Below are 27,519 nucleotides of genomic sequence, written 5' to 3'. Positions count from 1 at the left end.
GCTAGGTCCAATATAGTTTTACTTGTCTTCTCCGCTGCCAACGTACCTTTTCTTCAACGTACTTTTTTTTTTTCACACACACACTAAGAAACAAGGATAGAATGGCCTAAAACATAAGAAGGTCTGGCGGATGACCCACTAGCAACAAACCGACAAAGGGAAGAAAAGAGAGATTGTGAAAAACTGTTTCGTAATCCAAAGTCGAGGCATTTTTTCTTGCAGCGACCAACCCTTCAAAGAAGATTTTCTTGAAATAATAGTAATATTTTTCAGCTTGATCCTTATTTTAGCTTTCGTGGTAATAATGAAAGATGCATCGCAATTTGCGATACATTTTTCAATTTTTGTCTCACTTCGATGTTTTTGCATCGCAAACTTTAGTAGCAAATAGTTTGGCTTGTTACCACGCATTCCACAGAAAACGTGCTTACCTTTCAGAACACATGTTGAAATAACAGTCTGAAGATACTTTTTTCTTTCTGTAACTCTGATGACTTTTTTTTAAAGTCTTATCGTTATAAAGTTTAAACATTGTAGTAAACAACTTATTTTTCCTTGTATCATATTCTCATCATCATAGGTATTCTGTCATTATTGGCAGATCACTTGCCGCAATTGAGAACTTCCATGCACCACGATCTTAAACTAACCTCTTCGTCTTCACTTACATTTTTTTTCTTTTTTTTTCTTTTTTCTTTTTCTTTTTCTTTTTTTTTTTTGTTTTAACACAGTCTATCAACTGTAGCCTCTTTCGCCCACTCGCTCTTTTTCCTGCCACCATAACTTCTAGCACGTCCTTCATAACACAGTTTCTTTCCAGCCAATATCCCAACGAATTTTTCTTCTTCTTCTCAATTACATCTTATATTGCTATTTTTGTCCCCCCACTATTTCTAACACCTTATCATTCATTTTCGGTTCGATCCAGTTAATTCCCTCCATTGTTCTCGACACTCACATTTCGAAAGCTTCCAGTATTTTTTCATCGTTTTTCTGTAATGTCTATGTTTCTGCCCCGTATAGTACAGGCACTTTACCGCACCAAACATTTTATAAATCTTTTTCTAACTCGTTATTCAAGCACCCACAAAATACACTTTTCTTCCTTCTAAATGCTTCTTTTACCATTTTTATCCTTGCTTTCATTTCACGTTCACACTTCATGTCACACTAATAATACTAAGTTACCCACATATCGAAAACTAGTCACCTGTTCTATTTTCTCCCCTGCTACTTCTATATTTGACACCAATCACCATGGCTTTTGTATTTTTAACGTTTATTTTCATCCCATTTTGTTCACAGCTTTTCCTCAAGTTTACTAGCAACTCTTAATTTTATTTTCAGATTACAAAAGTAGCGTCATGTCATCGATAAACCGTATAAACCTAATCATTCTACCTCCTACCAAAATGTCATCTTTATTATGTAGACTTTTCGTCACTATCTCTTCTCTTTCTCTCTCTCTCTCTCTCTCTCTCTCTCTCTATATATATATATATATATATATATATATATATATATATATATATATATATATATATATATGTATGTATGTATGTATATATATTAAATAATGTCAGCGAAAGACAACTAATTCTGAACAAATATGCCAACCTGAATTATTCTTTACTTTTCCTGACGTAAATCAGTGTCTCTCATACTTTTTTCAAACTCGATCCACTTTTATAAATAACAATGTTCTACTCAATGTTCTGATCTACAACATTCTAACATTCTACTCATGTCCTCTTCCGAAAAAGATTTATCTTTATTTTATGTTTTCAGCAAATTTTTATTACCATAAGAAAACACATATTAGAAATTTTTAATAACTGAAGCCTACCAGTAGTATTTTATAATAATGAATCCTAATAAGCTATTCGAATTTGAATAATCTATCCTCATTAAGTCTTATAATCCAATATTTGTATAATGTCTACCCGTTTCAGATTCTCAACTATAGCGTTATAACGTTATCGTTATATATCTCTTAATCAACCCTAGTATACGGAAGAAAATTTCTTGGAATTAGTGCGCACAAAGACAAAAAATTCTTAGAATCGAAATGCTGTGAACTTTTTCGCTCATAAGTCTCTCTATGTGTGTGTGGTTGCTCACCCATTTCTCTCTTCGCATTGCCTGATATGGATTAAAAAATTCGACTCAGCTTAACTTTCTTCTCCCTCCTACCCAAAGCTGAATTCCTAAGCTAAAAGGCAGAGTTGGACTATACGTCATAATGTGCATTTTTTATAATAATCATTTATTATTTACATTATTATGTGTTTAAATGTGGTTAATGTGTTCCCAATAAGACAATTATTAGTTAATCAATTCTTATTAGTGAAACAATCTCATAATAATTAAGTGTTTTGGGGGAACTATCTTTCCTCCTATCAATGTATACTTGCGCTTCCATTGTGTAAGGTAAGCCTGACGCTCGGAGAGCGCGTGCAATCAGATTTCATCACTTAAAACTTTCACCTGTTCTTTTATAAAATTCCGACTCAATAAGTCTTTTATTGTTTCATACGAATATACTAAGCAGTGTGCTTTAAAAATGAAAAGTTGAATTTTCAAAATGTAATACCTTTTCTCTCAGTGGCATCAAAACTATGGGAACAAGAAAAGAACATCTAAGGATCCTCCTAAAAGAAGTAATCTCCCAAGTGGTAGACTAATATATTTTTACTTTGAAGAATGTTTGTGTCTTCCGAGGATTTAACTATCGGAATCATTAATGCTCGCGTATTAAATCGGTATAGGCAACGGTCGTGTTCGTCTATATATATTATTCTTGGACCAATGTTTTACTAATCAAAGATATATCAATAGTATGTAAAACGTATGTGATTGTAATTTCTCACAGCCTAAAATATACACCCTCCATTCCAAAAGAAACCGAACGTTTTAAAAAAAACAAAAAAGCAATGTACATTTTGGAACAAATCATTTTTAATAATCAATGTATTCCCCTTCTGCATCGATACACATATTTGCACACTCCAACAAGTTGTCAAACGACTTCTCCATGTCCTTTATTGGAATGGTCTTTAGGACGGCGGTCGTCGCCTTCTCAATGGCATCAATCGATGCGTGCCACTTTCCTTTCATCGCCAAATGCAGTTTCGGGAACAGATAGAAATCGCATGGAGCGAGATCTGGTGAATAGGGCGGATGATGCAACCGAATAATGTGATTTTTGACCAAAAATTCAGTTACAAGTCGCGAACGATGTGATGGTGCATTATCGTCCAAAAGAGTCCAACTGCCGATTTCGCGATATTCGGGCCGAATACGACGAATTCTTGCCAGCAAACGCTTCATGACGCCCAAGTAAAACTCTCCAGTGACTGTCTGGCCGGGCTGAACAAATTCTTTGTGGATAATTCCTTTTGAATCGTAAAAACAAATCAGCATCACCTTAACTTTTGACTTCACCAAGCGACTTTTTTTGGGTGTTCCTTCATCCGGCGCTCTCCATTCAGCACTTTGCCGCTTTGTTTCGGACTCATATTCAAAACACCACGTCTCGTCACCAGTTAGAATCGATTTCAAGAAGTTTCGATCCTGCCGAGCACTTTTAACGATGTCTTTGCAATGCGTAATTCGATCAACTTTTTGGTCTTCGGTGAGTTTGTGTGGTACAAACCGCGAATTAACCTTCTTAAGGCCCAAAACTTCGGTCAAAATGCGGTATGCGGTTGTTTGAGGAATGCCTAATTCCATTTCAATAACTTTCACCGACGATTTTTTGTTATGTTTGATGAATTCACGCACTTTTTCGATGTTTTCTTCCGATAATCCGGTTCTGGGACGGCCTGATCTTTCGTCATCATCCAGCGTCTCTCTACCCGATTTGAATCGCCTGAACCACTCGTAAACTTGCGTACGGGATAGACACTCATCACCATATGCATTTTGTAGCATTTGGTGCATTTCACTAAAAGTTTTACCCAGTTTAACACAAAACTCAATTGCAGCTCGTTGTTTGAAACTCATTTTCCGACCGATGTACACAACACACTGACAGTTGAAACGCAATAACTTTGTTGCCGTGCATACAAATGTCATGACATTTATACCAGTTGTCAATGAGGGACTACGTCATCTACCGGTAAAATATTACAACAGATGGCACTAGTGGTAGTATTTGTTTTTAAAAGTTCGGTTTCTTTTGGAGTGGAGGGTGTATATGTTAAAAAGATGTGTAACGAGTGCTAATTTTGTGTCTAGTGATATGATACAAGTAGCATAATCGTGCGTATATTATGATGATATTTTCGTCAACAGGATAAGTAATGTCATATATTGCATGCATGTTTTAATATTTTATTCTTGCCATAGTGATAATGCAGTTAACGTGCAAGGGTATATTAGTTCCTCTGTATAATCATCTGGTGCTCAACTTTACGTCTTATGCTTCTCATGAATTTCCTTCCTGAGGCTATAAGAGACGTTCAGAAACACAAATATAATTTACATGAGACTGTTGACGAGAAAAGTTCTAACCCTACTTTTGCTGTACGATTGGCTCGTCAGCGACGGTGGGTATACGACCGAACCTCCTTTCAATAACTTGATAGCACCCTAACGTAGAGACAATAATAGAATGGCGCTCCTTCCCATGGACAGATGCTTCAGTAGGGGAAAGTGAATATTTGGACTAGGCTACAATATATTCAATGCCATTTTATTACTTTAATTTATATATTGTGTGTTCTTGTAGTGAGACATTTAATTTTACCATGGCAACAACGCGTGAGTTAGAAGCAGTGAAAAAGTTATCTGCAGAACTGAACGAAACTAACCAATAATCATGCTGAGTTAGTAAAACAAGTCGATATTCTGAAATCAGAAGTAGTTGAATTACATGAAAAACACGATGTGTCAATTCAAGAGATTACGAACGGTATTCAAGAAATACAGACAGAGTTCAATGCTTTTAGATTAGAAATTAAAACCGAAATTGAAAGTGTAAGACGAGAACTTAGGGAATTCAAAATTGAAGTAGATGATCGATTGAGTGAAACAAAAGTTCAAACCTGCGATCAGCTGATAGAAACGCGGAATGAGTTGTCACTAGCGATTCATCAAGTTGAAACCCGAAATAGTAGTTCTCTAACACAAGTGAAGCATGAATTGCAACAAATTTCTGAAATGCATGACCGTAGGATTATGGACCTTGAAAAAAAACATATGTTATAACCAAAGCATGTTACCAGATATTGAGGGTAGGATTCAAACCCATCAAGCACAGGTGATCGAGTGCATGCAAAAGGCAGCATTGAATGAAAGTAGCGTGAACAATAATGGCATCGAAATGGACCGCATTAATCAACCGTTACTTTTTCTCAAAAACACTGTAGATCGTTACAGTAGTAGTGTAGTAGAACTAACTAGAGATAGAGAAAAGGAATCAAAACAGTATGTTCAAATTCAGAGTGCTGTTTTGGAGTTTAAGAATGACATTAGTAACCTCAGACAAGAATTACAAATGTTACAAACTCAACTGTCATTAATGCAGAATCAAATTTTGAATTTCGCATGCCAAATCCAGACCTGGTAGTCCTGGTAACACTCGTAGTGTTACTAATTCAATATATGATAGTGTAACCAGTACTCCCCGAACTCGTAGTTCCACTAGTCGTAGTAGTAGTGAGAGCACTAACAGCATGTATGAAACTAGTGTTAAACTAAAATCTAAAAGTAAAAATCTTTATCGTACCCATCATAGGGAACCGGTGCAGATTAAGAATCCTAGGCCCATTAAGCGCAGTGATATTGAGTCTTTTGAAAAGTTCTTAGGACACGAAAGCGAAATTACTGCATCTAACTTTCTTGAAGTATTTGAGAAAAATGCAAATTAATGCAAATTCCAAAAACACAGTATTTAGATATTTCAGATTTTTTGAGGCAAGGATCTTCCAAATCTTGGTTTATTACTCGTAAACCCGATTTCAAATCGTACAATGACTTTGTACTTGCTTTTAAACAACAGTTCGAATCTCCTCAAGTCGTAGCAGGGAAAATGTCTGTGTTGCAATCAAAAAGGTATGATCCCAAAGTTAATGGTACAGTTTACAAATTTGTAGATGATCGTTATCACAGAATTAGGGAATTGAATGAAAACGTCAGGGAGGCATTCATATTGAACACAATTATACTGTTGTTGCCTAATTATTTCCAAAAATAGTTTTGTTGCCGTCTCTTGATTTACAAACTATGTTAAATGATTTTCAAAATCCTGAAACGTTGTCAAAGAATAATGAAAATTCTAAAACAAATAATGCATTTCACAAGAAACCAATACGTGTAAATCAGGTTAATGAGTGTGAGAATCAACCCAATGAAAAACAAACAAATCAAAAGCAGGACCAAATTAAAAATAAAAATAAAAAGCACTTTCAAGGTAAATGTAAAAATCAAAATTCGAAGCATAAGGGTAAATCCAGAAACACATTTTCTCAGCAATATTCTGAAAATGAAGGTACTCACAATTCGTATAGAACTCAGGAAGATATAAACTATACTAACGAAGGGCGCGTAGGTGATGGCGGGGATAAGCCTCAACAGTTTCCAATTCCTCATTTTGGTAACCAACCAACCTTTGCTCCAAATTTTAATCAACCTTGTACCTTTCCTCCTCCTTCACCACCAGGTAATCACAGTAGACAAATACCGTTAAACTAAAAACGCTCTCCCGAGAGAGTGCTTCTGGTAGAGCTAATGAAAGTGTCGGTAATGTTCAAAATTTTAGTGATGAAAACGCACTCACCCCAACTTTTCCTGTAGAATACGTAGTGTTAAGTAAAAATATCAACAATGTCGTCAACTGGGACGTAGAAATTTCCGAAAATGAGACTGAAATATCTGAGGACGTGAAAAACAGTAACAGTACTCGAACTGCAGAAATTTATTGTAATACAATGAACACACAATTAAAGCGTTTTACGATACAGGCGCTTCGGTGTCTTCTTAGTTTTGAGTCGTGGAAACGTAATTCTTCCGTAATTTTTTATCCGCAATTAAAACCTGCACCACATATTTTCTTGGTAGATTATTCAGGTAAACGAAAAAAGCAGGTGAAGGGCGAAATAAATGTTTGTGTGGAAATACAACATTTGATGTTCGACACAAGAGTTTTGGTTGTATCTGAACTAAATGCTGATTGCTGAACTAAATGAATTTGATGTTTTTCCAATGCTCGCTGAAAAATTATGTAGTAGGGAAATCAGGGGGGTATCGACCTAAAAAGATTTTGACATTGTGACCGAATAAATAAACCTGTTAATACTAATTTTGGTTTTTCAGTAGAAAATGGTAATCTTTAAGATGAAAGTTCTGAGTTCGAATCTGATTACAATCACTCATCTTCAGTGTGTCCCGTAATTAATAATCTAGTTTCTGAGAGAAATAAATTAGAGCAAGATTGGATCCGTGCCTTAAATGAACGAGACCAAGCACTCTCAATTTAGAACAGATTCTAAAGATTTTAGGGTAAAGGATTTGAATATTAATCAAGCTGTAGAGGAATCCTTTTTATTTGAATATTATGGTTTACAAATATCTGCAATTGATTACGAAATTATAAATGCACATTGTAATAAGCAGGAAAAACTTGAAATTAATGGGGATAATGTTTCAGAAAAAAATAATATTTTCGAAAATGTATATGCTGTAGCAACCATAAATGAAATTAGAGAAGAGGTACATGAATGTGATTACCTGAATTGTGAGCAGATACAACAATTATTTGATTTGATGGTGAAACATCAAAATGTTTTTACTGATTACCGAGGTAGATGACACAATATGAATATTCAATGGATGTTGATACCACTGATCCCCTTGTCAAACGATAATATACACTTCCTTATCATTTTAAAGAAAGTATTGATAAACAAATTGAAGAATGGTTAAAATTAGGTGTTATTGAAAATTCTGTTTCTGTACATAGCCATCCCATTTTTTGTGTTCCTAAGAAAAATACAAATAAACCTAGAGTAGTAGTTGACTTGACTGAGTTGAATTGAAACAATTAAAAGTAAATAAAACTGATGATTTATTACTAAAGTTCCAAGGTGCTAAATACTTAAGCTCAATTGATCTTGTGTCGTCGTATTCACAAGTTGTTGTCTCTGAAAAATCTCGTGATTTTATTGCCTTCTCGTGGAATGGACATATGTATAGATTTACAGTAATCCCATTTGGATACATCAATGGTTCTGTTGCTTTAATTGATGCGCTACAAAAGGTGTTATGTTATGCTTTATACGATAAACTTGTACCGTATATTGATGACCTTAGTATTCCAACGTTTTCTTTTGAAGAACAATTGCATTTACTAGACCAGCTGTTTACTAAATTACATGACGCTAATATGACTGTCAACCTTTCAAAATCTTCATTTTCTAAAACTACATTTAATTTTTTGGGTTCTGTTGTAACACCTGAAGATATTCGTAAGGATCCTTCTTATGTAGAAGTCATTCGTCAGTTACCTCGTCCTACGAATATGAAACAATTACAGAAAGTATTAGGTCTTTTTGAATGGTGTTCCAAATTTGTGCATAAGTTCGCTGAATTAGCATCTCCTTTGTTTGAGCTTATGAAGAAAGGGAAAAAATGGATTTGGACTCCTGAATGTGAAAGTAGCTTTCAGTCTCTTAAAGACAGTTTAGTCCAAGATGTCCTTCTCGCCTATCCGAAGCTTGATTCTGATTTTTCGTTAATCACAGACAGTTCAAAAGTTGAGGTAACTTGTATACTTTTTCATGAAATTGATGGTAAACGTAACATTATAAAATTCATAGTAAAATTTTAAATAAAGTCCAACGCTCCTACACTACAACGGAACAGGAGGCTTTAGCTATAGTGATTTCTATTTGTAAATGGGGACATTTATTGTATGGTAAACATGTTAAAGTGTATACACATCATAACTCTTTGTGTATTTGCACAAAATCCGGAATTGGAATTCTCGTTTGGTTCGTTGGAGCCTGGAATTGCAAAGTTTTGACTTGGAAATCATACATATCCGAGGAGTTGATAATAAAGCCAGTGATGGTTTGCCACGTATTGTTTTGGCCCCCAAAAATGAAATTCATACGATGAATAACCTACAAGTGTTCCCTTCGTTTTTCGGAAGTATGACCATACCGGAATTCATTGAAAAACAACGTGAACATTCAGAATATAATTCAATTTTTGAATTTCTTCAAAATCCTAATAACCCATATTGTAAGGTGAGAAACCGAAATTTAGAAAAATACTACAAATTAGAAAATAGTTATATTTTAAACAAGAATTTTCCAGATTCCTGGAGAATTTGTATTCCACCTTCATTAGTTCCTATTGTTGTAGAACATATGTATTGTAAATGAGGACATTTTGGAATTGAAAAAACTTTCGGTTTTGTGAATGAAATTTGTTATTGGAAAACAATGAGAAAAGATATTAGTAATTTCATTAACGATTGCATTGTATGTAAGGAAACGAAAGTAGAAACTTCACCTCCGGCAAGACCAATGGAAAGTATTACTGTTAACAGTCCGCGTGCACTTGTTCCAATTGATATTTTAGGACCATATGTTTCTTCTTCATCAGGTTATAAATATGCATTGTCAATTATGGATGTTTTACAAGGTATTACATATTGTATCCAATGCGAAATGCTACCACTAAATGTGTCTTACGTTGTTTAGAATCATTGTATTTTTTGCATTTAGGTATTCCTAGTGCTATTTTGGTTGATAATTGTAGTTGTTTCATTTCTCGAAAATTCAAAGAAAAAATGTCAGAATATGGAATTAAAATATATTATGTGACACTTTACCACGCTTCTTCTAATCCAGTTGAAAGGATCCATCGTGAAACTAATCGTTTATTCAATTGTTTTGTAGTGAAGACCACACAGCTTGGGAAAAAATTATTCTTCAAATTGTAATTTTACTAAATTATTCAATTTCTAGTAGTTTAGGGCTAAGTCCTGCTAGTCTGCATTTAAACATAAAACCATCTGAATTCATAAGTTTTGGTATTGTTGTAAATGAAAAAGGTGAAGATGAACATTATTGTGGGATAATAAATTAGTTATGGCAGACTTGAAAAGAAATTAGATTATTCGTAAACGAAATATTAAACATAACTTGAAACAAGAAACTAAGTATAAGGTAAAAGAAAACGACCTATTCTTTTTAAAACAAACAAATTTGAGTTCAGCAACAGATAAAAGAATTTCAAAATTTCTTCATTTGTATAAAGGTCCCCTGTTGTGTTCTAAAAAGGGCTCTGAAAAGGTATTTGAACTAACGGATCAACTCACAGGTAAATGTTTAGGATTACATTTTGTAGACAGGTTAAAAGTTTGGAAGCCTACTAAGGAAACTAAAAATATTTGGCTCAATTTGGCTACTAGCCATTGTGGAAATAAAAGTGATGAAATTTTAAAAGAACAAATCAAAAGCTCAGAGTTAAATAGTTGTATTGAGGAGGTTACCTACGATGCTATTAATGCTGAAATTGTAAATCTTTCAAACCAATGTGATTCTATAATTAACCAAAACAGAATTTACAAAATTCTCGACGAAATTTTAGAATTAGACTTGTACTTAAAATATCTTACGAATCTCTATGGTGCGATGTCAATAATTTAGAATTCGCATTAGTGAATATTATAAATTCTCTCGTTTTGTTTAATTAGCACTCTGGTAAGATCACAGTGATCAACTTAGGGTGATTAACCGCTACTTGTGTGGTGGGCTACCTCAGCCTTGTTTTCCATCCAAACACGCCTACGTGGCGAACCACTGGGTCACAAACGAGGTAATAAAAAAGTGCTAAGAAATCTTTGATGTAACTCGACTGAAGACAAAATACATGTGCTTATTGCAAGCATTGTTACTACATTTGTTTTGTGTTAATTTTTTCGTTTAATACGAAAAACACGATAAGATGAGTACTAAGCTTGGAAGCAAAGTTCCCCCCTAGTTTTGGGTTTAATCATATTTTGTAACGCGTCAGAGATGCAAATTTCGTATTTGTCCCCTCTATTTACTTTTATTAATTAATCTGATTTTTTGTCCTTTCCACTTTGCTTCGGCGATGGGAAATATTAATAGATTGTTGGGGTAGGGTCTTCCACGTGTCACGCAGGAAGCTTATATATGCTTCGGGTGTGACGAACCCGCGTAAGCCTAGTCATATTTCATTTTAGGTAAATGAAATATTATTTCCTATAACATTATGTTTAAATATATGTTGTAATTTGTATTTTTCATGAATGTTAGAATAAATGCATTTTTATTATGCGTTATCTTTTAGTTGTATTGAATTACACTGAATATTTTCATTAAATATATCATGTTAAAATATGAAGGAATATATAACTCTGAATTCTTATGAATAGTGTCAATATTTTAAATATTTTGTTTGTGTCAAGTGCAAAAAATATTTCTTTGTGTATTGAATTGCAAGAAATACGCCTACTTTCATAAAAGGTAAAATGATAGTAATTTTGAATCATTTATTGATGGATTCGATATTACTGAATAAACAAATAAATATAATATATATATATATATATATATATATATATATATATATATATATATATATATTGGTACTGTCACATATTTCACTTTAGATAAGTAAATATTATTTTACAACATGATGATGTGTTAATTACCATTATATTTAGAATTATCTCAATATACTTGGTATATATCATATTTTATTCTGTATTGTTAGTTGTAAAATGGCATTGAATATAAAATTTACATTGAATATACTTATGTACCTATTTAATTTATATTAAGTTTTGAACCATAACTTTGAATGTAATATTTACATTAAATTTTTTGTGTGTGTTGAATAATATGTTGTACCAAACATAACAATTAGTTTGTATTTGAATATTAAGAATTGTGTTTGCATATACACATTATGAGGCAATAAAAATAAAAAGGAGAATGTGAATAATAAAAAACGAACTCAAAGACACTAATGAAGTGACCCTCGCGTTTCCGTAAATGACCCACGCGTTTGTAATCGTTCGAATTTTCGTGATTTCGTGCTTCCGAGTGAATACACGGATTGTTATACTTAAGTGCAAACTAACTTTAACCCTTTGTGGACCACTAGGATGTGCAACCCAATAGTTCTGTGTGTTATCATGGAAATTATGGATTTCAAAAAAAAAAAAAAAAAAATTATAAGGGTTCTTGCTCACTTATTGAACACTTCTACTGGACATTCCCGATCAGCGCCAGATATAACGTTATCGCTATATATATCTCTTAATCAACCCTGGTGTACGGAAGAGGATTTCTTGGAATTAGTGCGCACAAAGACAAAAATTCTTAGAATCGAAATGCTGTGAACTTTTTCACTCATAAGTCTCTCTATGTGTGTGTGTGGTTGCTCACCCATTTCTCTCTTCGCATTGCCTGATATGGATAAAAAAATTCGACTCAGCTTAACTTTCTTCTCCCTCCTACCCAAAGCTGAATTCCTAAGCTAAAAGGCAGAGTTGGACTATACGTCATAATGTGCATTTTTTAAAATTAATCATTTATTATTTACATTATTATGTGTTTAAATGTGGTTAATGTGTTCCCAATAAGACAATTATTAGTTAATCAATTCTTATTAGTGAAACAATCTCATAAAAATTAAGTGTTTTGGGGAAACTATCTTTCCTCCTATCAATGTATACTTGCGCTTCCACTGTGTAAGGTAAGCCTGACGCTCGGAGAGCGCGGGCAATCAGATTTCATCACTTAAAACGTTCACCTCCTCTTTTATAAAATTGTCACTCGATAAGTCTTTTATTGTTTCATACAAATATACTAAGTAAGCAGTGTGCTTTAAAAATGAAAAGTTGAATTTTCAAAATGTAATACCTTTTCTTTCAGTGGCATCAAAACTATGGGAAAAAGAGAAGAACATCTAAGGATCCTACTAAAAGAAGTAATCTCCCAAATGGTAGTCGGAGACTAATATATTTTTACTTTGAAGAATGTTTGTGTCTCCCGAGGATTTAACTATCGGAATCGTTAATGCTCGTGTATTAAATTGGTATCGGCAACGGTCGCGTTCGTCTATATATATTATTCTTAGACCAATGTTTTACTAATCAAAGATATATCAATAGTATGTAAAACGTATGTGACTGTGATTTCTCAAAGCCTAAAATATGTGTGTTAAAAAAATATGTAACGTGTGCTAATTTTGTGTCTAGTGATATGATACAAGTAGCATAATCGTGCGTATATTATGATGATATTTTCTTCAACAGGATAAGTAATGTCATATATTGCATGCATGTTTTAATAATTTATTCTTGCCATAGTGATAATGCAGTTAACGTAGCACAGTGCAAGGGTACATTAGTTCCTCTGTACAATCTTCTGGTGCTCAACTTTACGTCTTATGCTTCTGATAAATTTCCTTCCTGAGGCTATAAGAGACGTTCAGAAACACAAATATAATTTACATGAGACTGTTGACGAAAAAAGTTCTAACCCTACTTTTGCTGTACGAGTGGCTCGTCAGCGACGGTGGGTATACGACCAAACCTCCTTTCAATAACTTGATAGCATCCGAACCTAGAGACCGTAATAGCGTGTTACATGCAGTTAACATGTATTTTATTTTTGTGTCTTTATGCACTAATACTCAATCTAAAATGGTTACAAGGACAGATCTCGAGGACCACACTTTAGGGTAGAGAGAAGGTACTTTCTAATTGAAGCAAAATTCTGTAGCTCTACGTCCCACGTTTATGCCTTTAGGCTAAAGGGACGGACGATTAACGAAACTGAATCAATCGAGATCCTCACGCGCAGCACCGGTCCTCTCCTAACCTCAGTCAACTCAAAACTGGCTGTTCTCCATCTGGCTCCCAGGTTTTGTTACCCTGACTGCCAGGTGTCACCTTCCGATTGGCCGAGAGTAGTTGGGAGATCGAGCCGAACACTAGTGAGGCCCCATCCGCTTTATCACTTTGTATATATATGACATATTTGTTCATATTGTAGAACATGGGCTATTGGTATTAGGTAAAGTACTGGGCAGATTTTTCTCTGCATGCAATAGACAACAGCTTGATTATCATACAAAATTGTAACAGACATAGACAGCTAGTACAACAGAGCTGCAAGAGCAGCAACAAAAAGTTCAATTACAGAAATGAGGTACAGCCTGGGTACAGCCGATCATTGTAATAGTACAGTACCTTGTGCATCAACCACATCCAAACCTGGTGGTGAAAGAATTAGTGGAATGAGAATGTGGGAGAACCTACGGACTAAAAGCGGTCCTCTACAAACTCTCACGGCGTGAAATTGAACCGCATCAGAGGTGAGTGGTCTACCACTGAGCCATCATGTCCGCCAATCCAACGTACATTTTATATAAGCAGCTGTAAAACTAACTTAATTGGTTTTCTTCTTTTAGAGCTTACTGACTAACTAACAAATATACGGTGAAAATTCGCTTTTGCTGGAGACAGAGTAATACAAATACGTTATGCCTTTGTATCAGGGTGTATCAAAATATATTAAACTACTCTACTTAACACTGACCCAAGATACAGATAGACAAGTAGTTATTAATTAATAATAATGTACTAATTTAACCATGCTCATAAGACTTACCAAAACTCGTAGCGCCCAAAATCTTGCTTCGTGTCGAAATGTTTTCGTAGGATTACACAAAAAGCATACCATTAACAAAAATAATATTAATGGATTTACATATGGAGGTATGCTCAACGCAGAGCTGTAGAGAAAACTTAATAAGCTTAATGTCCAAATTACTCCAAATATGGCAGCCAATTCCATTATATGTTGCTCTGATAAATGGTTTCTTGGATCCAATTCGAAGATAAGCACATGATTCACACCGGATGATCGCCAGCCATAAACGTTGAACGAAATAAGGAAGAGGAATTCAATCACAAGAAAAGGGCCTCGGTACAGTCGAACAGCTACTCTCCAATCATCAAACTCACCGTGGAATATAACTGCAAAATAAGACAAAACAGATTTTAAAACAAAATTATTTTTGGTGAAGAACATTCGTTTAGGGTATGTATAAAACACTGTAGGAAGAAATATTTCAGGATTGTAAACAAATACAATCAGGGAAGTAAATAAACAAATACAGAAAATCAGAGAACTAAATAAACACAGAAAGTCAGGAAAGTAAGTAAATAAAGAAGCCAGGGATGTAGATAAGTATAGAAAGTCAAGGAAATAATTAAATACAGTAGACTCTCTTATTCGACCTGCGCCAATCCAGCGTTCCTGGTGGGCTATTATTCTTGCTTTCTTTGTTGTTTTGTAATAAAAATCGCACAGACTAGATTAGCGTACAAGCCTACTACTGTACACTACTACATATACAGTTTATGATACTTAAATACAGTAAAGCCCCGATTATCCGCGACTGCCGCGAAAAAAAAAATAACCCTGTTGCAGTTGCGCTCAATTATTTTTCATAAGTAGTCGCTGCAGACTGACACTTCGCATGCAAATAAAACACAAAAATATATGTTCTAAGACACAAAAATAAATTGCATTGTAAAAAATGAACATGCAATGTTTCCAACAATAGTGCACGTTTCATAGCCGATTATTGTAAGGTATAAAAAACAGGAAGTGGGAAGAGTAATTTGTCTGTTAGTAAATTACATTCATTGTTCACGCGAGCGCCCACTGAAGGATTAATTACGAATCACAGAAAAAAATCAATTTTAATCCAGAGTTTTTATGATAAAATATATATATATATTTTTCGTGTTTCCATCTCATTTTAGTCTTTTTTCAAGTTATACGCGATTTTCGCTATCCGAGGTGCCCTTCCCACCCAATTCCGCGTATAATCGTGGATTTACTGCATGTCTTTTAAGCAACCTCTCTGTAATCCAGCGATTTCGGTAAATTGGCACAAACCGGTCCGAACTCAAATTCTATACCTGTAAAGTACGGTAAATCAGGATTTTTTTTTTTTTAAAGTGTCGGATCCCAATAATCACATAAACAGCCTCCTTCATACTGTTAGTGTTACGTAGATCAAGGAAATGTCCCAATGTTATGAGTAATTTGCGAAAAGTATTTTCCATATTGGTCCAGTTTGCAATGAAACAAAAGAGCGTATCATACTTTTAAGAGGCAATTCCTCACATCAAAACAATAATAAATGAAAATTTGGGGGCAAGTGCAGTTTCGGAACTAGGGCCGTTCAAGGCATGAAATAATATATCGCAGCACGCGTTACTCCGAACATAAGGAACCATGAAGCTCGCGATTCCTAACGCTTTCTACCTCCTGCCGATGAATTCCGTGTTCACTGCTATCAAGGCTTACTTTTTGCTTATTTCGGACTCACCTTAATTCCAGGCATATTTGGAAATTCTGTTGCAGTATGTCTGGGAATTATGCTCTATGGGTAATCCTTGGCTTGCACATTGCTGAAATATGTATTTTTGCACGATGTATGAGTGACTTAACGCCGATATCGAACGCCGCCACTCTACGTTCCTCGTTTTCGAAATAACGTTTGTTACAATTTATATTTTCCGTGCTTTTCGACGGTCATAGCTCTGAAACTATGCATTTTTTCTAACGGGTCATATGAACATTTTTCTTATTTTGATGAAAGCAAATGTCCATGTCTCTTAAAGGTTGTCGGTATAATTCATTAATACCTTGTATAATTTGTATGCGAAATATGCCAATTACTTTCGTCAATGACTAACACACAGGGCCATTTTCATTCCTACCAAATTCTTAGCGGTCAAATTAAAGAATAAAATCTTTGGCATTATGGCTAACGAAAGGCTATAACAGATAATACACATTTAATTGGTTAATGCGTGATCAGTACAACGATTTCAGACTATTATTTCTGGTATCCTAGACTGGAATCCATTATTTCTTATTTTAGATAATCTCCCAAATTTTGTCGCGACGTTCAGTCAAAACAGCAAATTCTCAGCCTGAAAGTCAAGACTACGTGCGCTAATCACTTGTATACGCATGAGCGCACTAATATTTGAAGTTCATAATCCACTATGTTGCTAATATTATTATTCTCAATTTTCCTATATCGATCGTTAATCTGAAAAATATTGAGTGTGTTGAGCGACGAATAATGCGAGTCTTAGAAAAAGACTTATTGTTAACCTAACATCGGAGAATCAATATTTAGGGAAAATATTTCCAAGTTTGTGAGAAATCATTAAAAATTGGTCTCACTTTCTTTATGATAAGTGTGATTAAAGCTACAGGTATAATGAACAAAGGTAAAGATGTGGGAAGTTCAGTTTTAGCAACACCAACTATTCTATTCGCTGATTATGGCAAATAAAATCCGCCCAAAGACTCTTACATATGCCTAAAAACAAGGGTTCTACGTAAACGGAAACTTTTAAATGAGGACAGTTTAAAACGAACAGTGTCCTTTGTGTGTTACTGGAAATTGGCAATACTAAGTTTCCTTTTACATTTTATATAGAGTATTTCTTAAAAGCCCATAAAATGATTTCCAAGACAGAAATTGTATTGAAACGGGACAGTTGTGTGTCCAATTACAAAACTATCGAGACAAAGGTTTTGTGTGTGAAAAGCAGAACGTACGGTCTCCTTACCATAAATTGTGTTCTGGTTATAGCTCTGTAGTATAGCTTTAGAGTTTTCGTTGAATCTGCTTTAGACATGAATTCCATGTTAAGAGCTCATTCCTAATTTTCCAACAACTGATCGGCTTAATCCTTGCGCAAAATTCTTAATCTTCAATACCTTTTGAACAAAGTTGGACCAAAACACAGTCGTTTCCAATCCCTGAATTGATATGCAACCCAACTGACCAGAAGTTTTGTAGGGTTGCATACATTATAGGCACTTTTGCATAAAACTATTTATACTGATACTTTAAAAAACTTATTTAACATGATGTAAACTGTTAATTCATCGAAATTCTGTATCTTCAGTTCCTTTTCAATAAATTCTGTATCTTCAATGGCTCTTCAATAAATTTGGTATCTTCAACGGCTTTTCGCATATATCTATATCTATCATGCAAACGCCAGGTACTGCACATCTTATCGTAATGTTACGTACACATTAAGTAATCCACGCTCTGCAATTTTCTCCATACTTCTGTGTGTGTTATTTTTACTTCATATATATTCCGACATCAATTCATTAGTACTATGGGCTATTATTAACTTGTCTGTCATAACTATCTGTTAACAGACAATTAATTAAAACCATTGTCTATCATAACTAGCAGTTGATAGACAATTAATTAAAACTATTGTGTGTCAAAACTAGCAGTTAATAGACAATTACAAACATTGCCTGTCGTAACTAGCAGTTAGTACGACAATGAAATAAAAAACATCCAAATTGATTAATGCCAATGGTGGGACCTTAAGGTTCATCGACAAATAGTATGACAAGATTTCTTTCACAAAACAATGACAAATATATCCAAATCTTTATTAGGGCGTAGAACTAGCTTCTACATCTACGAGTACTAGAAGTTTCCTGTCTGCCCACTGAGTTACTTTAGGGAGATAAAGATATTCGTATAAGAAATCACGTATAAGCTCAAAGGAATTTTTGATATCCGTAGTGTGGCAACACTGACGTCGATTTTCATTGTTTAGCTTTCTCCCGTATCTGTCTGGCAGTACTATAGTTGAAATTATGCAAGTGACAATTGTGTGAAATAGTGGGAGCAATCTAAAAATCCTTCCGAAGCTGTGTGCCATCATACGATTTTTACACACAAAAAGCGAAAGCCAATCTAGCGTATAAAGTTCGGATTTCGGTGCCAAGTGAATGTCATTTGTCTCTGTACGTAAAGATTCATCTCGGTATGAAAAGGTTAAAACGTAAAAAACAATTGTGAAGTGGTCTAGCGGGAAACGATTCTCTCAAGAACTGGTAGACATTTGTGATTACGACTGAAAGAACGTTTGAAACGAAAATGAAATGAAAACTTTCAGTTTAACATCCCACGATTATGCCCTTTAAGGCTAAGGGAGACGAATGATTAAGGCAAGTCAATAATGATGACAAAAATGGTGGAATAATAATGTGGAAGGAACGGGAGTACACCGAGAAAGCCCACAAGACACGCCTGTCAATGTTGTCTACTACAAACTTACTTCTCCGAAAATCGAACCAGGGACCCCATACACCAGAGGTAAGCAATCTACCACTGAGCCCCTCTGCTCCCCTGAAAGAACGTTTGGATCGTAACAGTTGCTACTGTGGGAAAAAGATAGCAATATACAGGCGATGGATTGTAAAGCACAGTTTTGTGAAATAAACATTTTGTACGTGATTACTATCTTAGTACAGCATAGAAAACGCGAGGTATTTATTGAAGAGGTTTTTTTTTTTTTTTTTTAATGCTATTTCACTATTAACGCTATATCAACCTTTAATTTCATTCTTCACTTCCCGTGTTCCAGCCTGATCCACAAACAAATTATCTTGCTTCTCCGTGAGTAATGTCGCGATAATGCTGCACGCTGCTAATAGTAAAAACAGTCAGACAAAACGGACAAATTTACCCGCGAGCTGTACACTATCTGCAATTCAATGTGAATAATAATAATAATAATAATAATAATAATAATAATAATAATAATAATAATAATAATAATAATAATAATAATAATAAAGCGTACAAAAGGTACTATCATCACGACATATATAAGTATTACATGTTTTCTTGATACGAAGGAATTCCGAAGTGGGAAAAAAATGAATTATCACATAAGAGTGAAAGCACACTATATGTATTTTCGGTAAAACGCTTCATTAGATAGGACGGGGAGGAGGAGAAAAATTAAAGAACACCACCACATAGACCTGCATTCAACGATGGCATTCAAATGGACACTTCTCAGTTTTTCTCTATTCTTTAGTTTTTTCTCCCTACTTCTCCTTCTCTCCCCTATCCAATTAAGCGTTTTTCCTATTTAAGTGGTCATAGCGCACTTTTCTCTGTTGTGATTAAATTTTCACTATTTTCCGGAACATGCCAATTAATAAATCATTTCCTTATGGATTTATGGTATACTACAGCACATTTTCAGCCCTCTCAAAGGGTCGTCCAGAAGGTAAAGAATGTTTTGTTTGTATTGGTCACACAGTGCAAACCGTAACCTACTTTTCAACACAGGTACCATGTAAATTCAAGCATTTACCACGCGCGATAGTGGCATTAGGTTTCCTATAGAGTCGTTCAACGTGGTTGCATCCAAAGTATTCAATAAAACTTTGAACCTCACTATCAGTTAGGTATGTTTCTAATCGACATTCCAGAAGTTCTTAGGTCACGAGATAGAGTGCACTTTTGCAATTATGGCAAGTTCTTGAATATACGATACACCCCTATGGAATATAGATTAAGGTTTGTAGTGTGTGTCCACTAAATCTTTCTCACTCGCTCATTCATCATACGTTTTACAGCAGTGATGACCCTAGCCATCATAGTATACCTCAATCGGGACTTGACTTTTAACTGTGAAAATATTTGCTTTTACCTTTTGATTATCAAACCCATTATTTAAGGTGGACCCATTGGTAACGGCTAGTTTTTAGAAAACGGAGTTTTCATAAAACTACTTTCACATGTTCGTAGTCAGAGCTCATAAAACAAAGAGGAAAATACGCATGACAGAAAAAATTTTCATAAATTTTATCCACCACATTCAGCGAAATTTTGCCTCAGGGGAGCAAGGAAAATAAAAATGGCTCCGGGAGCAACCAATAAAGAATAACACAAATACTTGAATTTCAGTTCTGAATTCGTCTCTGATGTTAGTTGAAATGGCCAGTTTTAGCACAGAAAGAATAGGTTTATGAAAAGTTTCTTACAGTTACAATTGAAGCCTCTTTTCCCTCTGAGGTCACGTATATGAAACGAAATTAAACGATAAAAATGCTACATATTATCAAAAATTAGCTTTAGGTGGTGTAGTCGTTATTCTTTGTGAAAAATCTAAACGTCCTTTCCCACCTTAGGATACACATTTCAAAGTGTATTGATATACATTTAAGTCTCTCAAAGCGCTAACTATTTTCAAAAATTGATTTTAAACTGTACCATAAGTCTTCTTGCAGAACGCGTTGGTAAATACAAGGCTAAAGAAAACATTTTCACAGTTATAAAGAAAGTTTCAATTCAAGTATATTATCTGTTATGCATGGCGTTATAACAGAGGAACAAGTCATAAAGTCGCATTTTTACATGCGGGGTGAATGTAACATACTCGCCGCCAACTGACCATCACTGCACTAGCACATATTAAAATACTATCAACATATTTCAAAATAATTGTATCAGAACTTGGTTGAACTTACCTGAAAGCACTGCCGTTACCAGAAGAACCATAAAGGACCCAGAAAAGAGTCCCACTTTAAAAGTAATCCACGGACTCTGTTGTTCACCTAAAGGCGGCACTCGAAGACGTTTCATCGCTCTCTGACGATCTCCACCTTCCAAATCCTGAATCACCATAATTTCCGTTTCTCTTATAAGGCGATCGATGTCCTTGTTCACATAGAAGTGTGCAATTTCCACATGTTCTTCTCGCCATTTTACTCCGTGGTCCACACTTAACAACTACAGAAGAAAATTAAAATTAGTTTTCATCTGGCTGAATTTCATTTTAGCTAATCACATACAGAGGTAATTATGCGTTTGGTCAAATTTGTTACAGTTTGCGCGTACAGCTGTGAAGCAGACGAGAACAGCGTTGCAGTCCACTTTCGTTGCTCGTTACTTGACACACACACACACATACATACATATAAAAAAAAGTCTACGCTTAAAGACAATTTTACATAGCATATGGCAAACAATGGTTCAACACGCCTCAACCGTGTGTCATAAAACGATGTGGAACAAGAAGAATCTAATGGCATTTCAAGCATACCTGGTTTGCTGAAAGAACGAAACATATGGATAAGTTTTGATCGTAGATTCGGTGAGCAGCTCACTTGAAAATCCTTGCACGGTAAGTGTAACAGGTTAGATCAAACGTTTCATACTAAAGGTAAATTCCCCACGACACTAAGATCATGTATTTCTGTTCAGTATTAATGAAAATATAGGCTTTCGAAATCATCGAATAATTTGTATCCACTATATATCATGTGGAAACTGAAAGACTCATTCATAAATGCCCTTGCAATAGTAATATATCTAGAAACGTGAGAGTTGGGCAGGAAACTAGTTTTGCTATGAGATGAATAAAAAGTTTTTTTTTCTTTAAATATGTATACAAAGGGAGTGGGTAAAAGAGGTTCAATTTTTTTTTGTCAACTATCACATAGATCCTTGAAATTTTTCTTTTTCTTTTTTCTTTCTTTTCCTTCCTTTAAGTTCCACGTCCTATGGCTATGCCTTTTAGGCTAAAGGAGACGGATCATTATAATGAAAGTGAACAATCGTGAAATTAAATTTTTCGTACTCTCCGATCGGGAATCGAACCCGGAATTACGTGCACCAAAGGCGCACACGCTAGCCACTAGATCAGCGGGAAGAGCATCCCTGAAGTTAGGGAGGTGAAACTCGGCATATGAACTCTTTATTAAAAATTAGTGGACATATGTTCCATCGTTTTTGAAAATTTCCATTTTGGAGTACGTTTGTATAATCTTGGCACGCTTCCCGCCAGAGCACTTGGTTGGCTTTTAAAGTACTTTCTGCTAGCACTCACGTGAACGTTTTAATCCAATAGGCATCCTATTGGCTTTGTCGTGTAGGTGACGTTAGTTGTCAGTCAACCAGCTCATCAAATGAGGTCATTGCTATTTGACGGATATTTGAACTGCTTAGTTCCCACACGTGAACAAGTATGTTACAGCGACTTGTGAGTGGTGTGGCGTTTTGCTGTTTCCTAGCGTATTGTAACTCGCAACTTAACTGCGGCGTGGCAATTGCCCGACAGTGATACTTCCACTGTAGGAAACTGGCACTCAGTGTAGTAATGTCAAGCCGCAACCACTCCCCCTGACAAGCTTCCCATAGCCCTTCAACGGTGGTGCGAGGGGCGGTGCAAGACTCGTTTCAGGAGGCCGAGGCGCAAAAGTCCATCGATGACGCACCAGCAAACTTCACTGGAATGTCTATGAATGAAATAGCACGAATTCCAGTTTCTGCTGCCATTTGTTGGAGGAAGACGCGGGTTGAGCGCGATGTGTGACTTGACGCCTTGTTTCTATGCACCCACCCACGATTATTGTCCCTACCGTAGAGATGTGGAATGTGATGGCGATAAACGGGTGTCAGAACGTTAGGCATGATAATATTCCGAATTCATCTTCGTATTTTTGGCTACCACGATGTTTGGTCAGCTTGCCCTGATAGAGTATGCGGCAATGATCATGAAGTCTGTGTCAAAACTCTCCTTGCATTCAGTGAACCATCTTTGGAAGTCCTTCACATCGGTCGATCGATAAAAAATTGCACGTGGCTTGTCAGTCATCCAGATAAACATATACTTCGTCCAGTGTTACAACAAACTTCCAGTTTTCACCGCTTATACAGCTTTCGACAATTGGTGCGACTTTTCTGGATGTGTTTTGGCAAGAGCTTATCAACACGCCCCTTCTGTCGCTTTACCAACCTCAAATCGCGATGAATGATGGTGTGCACTGTCTTTAGTGATGTCTGTAGCCAGTTTGCAATAGTCCTCTGTGCGGGTGGCTTCTCCCTGGTGAGCAGAGACCCGACTTACCGAAATTTAGCTCGTGTGCGTCTAGTGCCAGGCTGGGGGTTAGCCTGTTTGTGCCACAAAGGAATCATTTACGCCTCGCCTTACGTGTCCCTTTCAACGCCTGTGATATGTCATTTTTGAACACAGTGAATCCACGCTCTTTGCACAGTTTGATAATGGCATTATAACTGTAATTCACGTCGGAAAGGGCAGATATGTAGTCTTCCCAATAAGCACTTATTTTCGGCGGCATTTGTCCCGATATACACTTACCACACCTGTTACGCAGAGCCAATGGTCCTAGGTACCCACACGACCGGCAGCTTCCTTCCCTTCCCGCTTTGTGGTACTATACAAGGTGTGAAATTTCGTCACCATAGATCGGAAACAACCTCTGAATTCTACAGAGATAAAGTAGAAGATTGTTAGTGATCATCGAATAAGAATTATACACGTTTAAGCCAAAGGTGAAAGGATCATCCCTGATCGTATGTGGAACAGAGGTTATGCAAAAGCTTAGTCCACTATGTATTACTAAAGAAGAAGAGTGCCGACTCAAGTATGTATGTTCCATTATAAATATGTTCCTTTGTAGGATCTTTGGGAGGCGCGCCGCACAGTTTGAAAACCCCTGGTAACCAGTACGCCACCCAGTCCGCTACTCAGAACAGCCACTCACTCTCGAAGTCGGTGCCCTCTACTCGGACCATGTGGCTTGTACCACAGACCACTGCTGTGCTTGGACAATCCTGTGTGTGTATATATACCGAGCACCATATGCACGGAAGGAATGCAGAAGGTCCCGGGTTCGAGTTCCGGTTCAGTCACTCACTTTTTCACTCTTTATGTGTTTTAGAATTCACATCTACAGAGGATCTGGTGTGTGTAAAAAAATCGGCTGTTTCCTCTTTCAATAACATATAGCTTCTATTTTGTTTATTAACGTGTTACGGATACTGTTCCATATGACTGAAACAAACTCTAGTTTAGATCTAACTAGTGTCTTGTTTAAATAAACATATGAACTACCATCTTTAAAATCAGGTCATATATTTAATTTAAATCCTATAATTTGTCTGGGCCCTTGTACCGTATTTTTAATATGACTGCCAAATTTCAGTTGCCTGTGACACAATACCTAGATCTTTCATTAGTTGCTCCTATTTGCTGTTACTCCATTTATTTTATATATACAGTCAGAAACAATATTAAGTATAGGGTAGAGCTATCATTTCTTATACATCCAACCTGTACTTAATATTTTTTTTCTGACTGTACTAATAAAATATTGTGTTGTTCGTAAATGTCATATAGTTAGTTTTTTTCAGAATTGATTTCTAACAAATTACTTTTGCACCAGTTACTTATTGTATCTAAATCTTTTTGTAATAAGTAATTATCGTATTCATTGTTAACTATTCTAAAACGATAAGGTGGATTCATAAAGTGGATCTCGTAGAAATAGGAATACCAAGTATAAACTGGATCCAGTTGGCTAATTTTATTATTATTATTATTATTATTATTATTATTATTATTATTATTATTATTATTATTATTATTATTAGGGACTATTGTCACTAAATGCCACAAAATAATACTAAATTGTTAGGGAAAAATGCAAACAGATGAAATAAAAGATATCGTTAATGTCCTATAATTATGCCCTTGAGGCTAAAGGAAACGAATGAGTAATGAAAGTCAATAATCATGGAAAAGTTGATGGAATGAAAATGTGGAAGAAAACAGCATAGACTCGAGGAAGTGCTCTACTACTGAGCCACTGCGTCCCCACGGCAATGTAAGAAATAGGTACAAGATATAAGAAAAGCTAATAGAGAGTAAATCGATTGATAGAACGATCAGCAAAAATCAGCTATCTGTAATTTTCTTTCATTTCTATATAACGTATACTGTACTAATATTGTATACACAAACTTTTAACTAATCTAAACCATGTAATATATACTGCTATTTAAGATATAATTATTTCTATTCAAAACTTGAATTAAATAAAAGCGAAGAAATTAAATCAATGTACCTTATCATGTTTCTTTAGAATTTTTCGAAAGCCGGTAAAATTGAGATTCTGGTAATTCTGCAGCAGTATGAGACTCAGGTAAAACTCACTAAATGCCAATTTCAGTTCCTGACGTTTCCGAGCAGGTTCGGCTTGTTTGAGGAGAGGTCCACCGCGATGCCTCCCTTGTTTTGGTTGATTACTTTCCAGCGATGTGCATAGCTCACTCTTGAGGCCTGAGAACTTCCTCGTTGCTTCAGCAAGTTTCTCTGAAACACAAAATCATTTTTTCAAGAAGTGAACAACACAATGGGAATTTCTAATACTGCAGGATATTAACTAATGCTTACGAACTACAATAAAATTAGGAACCATACTTCACATAAATATTCCTCGTGTAACGGGATCACCGCTAAGAAAACAATTATAGTGCATTCCACTATTGCTCTTCACTGTAATTTTACAAAAGAAGCATTGAAGGCACTAAGGGCTTCACGGGATTAGGACACCGAATAAAAATAGCAAAAATTATAAGAAGCACATACCTAAATAACTTCCACTGTTTCACAATTTAAATATTCAAATTCTCTGGTGATAGCTGTTGCTCAGTGGTAGTGCGTGGGATCCGTGGTTTGATTTCAGCTCGCACCAAATGGGCTTTATGGTAGACAAATATCATGTGCGTCAATTTTCTCGGGGTTCTCCCATTTTCCTCGTTCTTATCATCACACTCTCCTTTATAGCCTACACGGTGTAATAGTGGGACGTAAAACCAAGATTTCACTTATTTTTTTACACGCAAATTTTCGAAACTGTTATATTCTTTGAGAGTTTACAGGGTTGAAACTAAAAGATTCAAACCAGAAAAGAAAGAAGACGACAGAATCAACAATGCTCATACAGCCACGACTTACGATCACATAACAGTAAGACAACTTTCCCGGAAAGCTTTGAGAGTTTTTACATGCTTTTCTTTAACTTGCAATGGTTCGACCGAGAGATCAAATATTGCAATGTTAATTTAACTCAGTTCCCAATTACGTACAATGATGAAATTTAGCACAGTGACAAAAGTCTAGTCGCAATTCAATATTCCACGGTTACATTTATATTGTAAAATTGTCTTGATAAGGTTGTAGGTAGATCAATTTTGCATATAGGATTCTGTTTTCCCCCCACAACCTTTTTATTATAAAATTCCTGTTATATTCAATACAAAGTTACTATAAATGTGCTCCTAAGACCAATAAAAAGCAGTTTTAATAAAATAGGTATCCCTAGGCGCAGGCAACCAAGGAAAAGATACCTACAAAGGTTCACGCAAGGTAAGTGGAGATGGTTTAAGAATTCTTAGTGCTCTAGGCAAGCAACGAGGTTGAAGTTCCGCGAAGCTCCAGGCAAGCTAGGCAGGTACGAAAACCACAAAGTTCCATGACTGCGATTAGGATTCTCTCAGAGCTCCACGCAAGCTAAGAGAGTGGCTGTGTTCCCATAAAGCTTAATGTAAACTAGGTGCATTCGTAAAGAGCAGGCGCGTTAGGGACGGTGCGTATGCGTGTTAACAAAGATTTGTTTCTAACATTAGTGTCACAATTTCTGCATGCGTGGAAATTCCATACTGTTGTGTTATATGTATTCTTTATCCCTCGTTATATTGTGGTGGTGGGGTAATACGGTGCATTGTTGGATACCTACAAGTCATTTCTTCTTGCGAAGACCAACGAGGGCAGGGGAAGCATTATAT

The 27,519-nt window shown here is 35.6% G+C and overlaps 1 protein-coding gene across 2 annotated transcripts in view; it reads right to left on the bottom strand.

Annotated features, from left to right (window-relative positions):
* LOC145674300 (solute carrier family 53 member 1-like) overlaps positions 1–27,519 on the bottom strand; it is a 149,855-nt gene that overhangs the window by 45,137 nt on the left and 77,199 nt on the right. For both annotated transcript variants that reach the window (XM_081744154.1, XM_081744153.1), the window contains 3 exons: positions 25,797–26,044; positions 21,396–21,657; positions 14,664–15,031 (listed from right to left, as the gene is read on the bottom strand). In XM_081744154.1, the coding sequence (XP_081600280.1) occupies positions 14,664–15,031; positions 21,396–21,657; positions 25,797–26,044 (878 nt within the window). The remainder of the gene's footprint in view (positions 1–14,663; positions 15,032–21,395; positions 21,658–25,796; positions 26,045–27,519) is intronic.

This window comes from Thermobia domestica, chromosome 17 (genome assembly GCF_964235325.1).
Source record: "Thermobia domestica chromosome 17, izTheDome1.hap1.1, whole genome shotgun sequence".
Taxonomy (NCBI): domain Eukaryota; kingdom Metazoa; phylum Arthropoda; class Insecta; order Zygentoma; family Lepismatidae; genus Thermobia; species Thermobia domestica.
The sequence above is the reverse complement of the archived record's forward strand: the minus strand, read 5'-3'. Positions and strand labels throughout refer to the sequence as shown.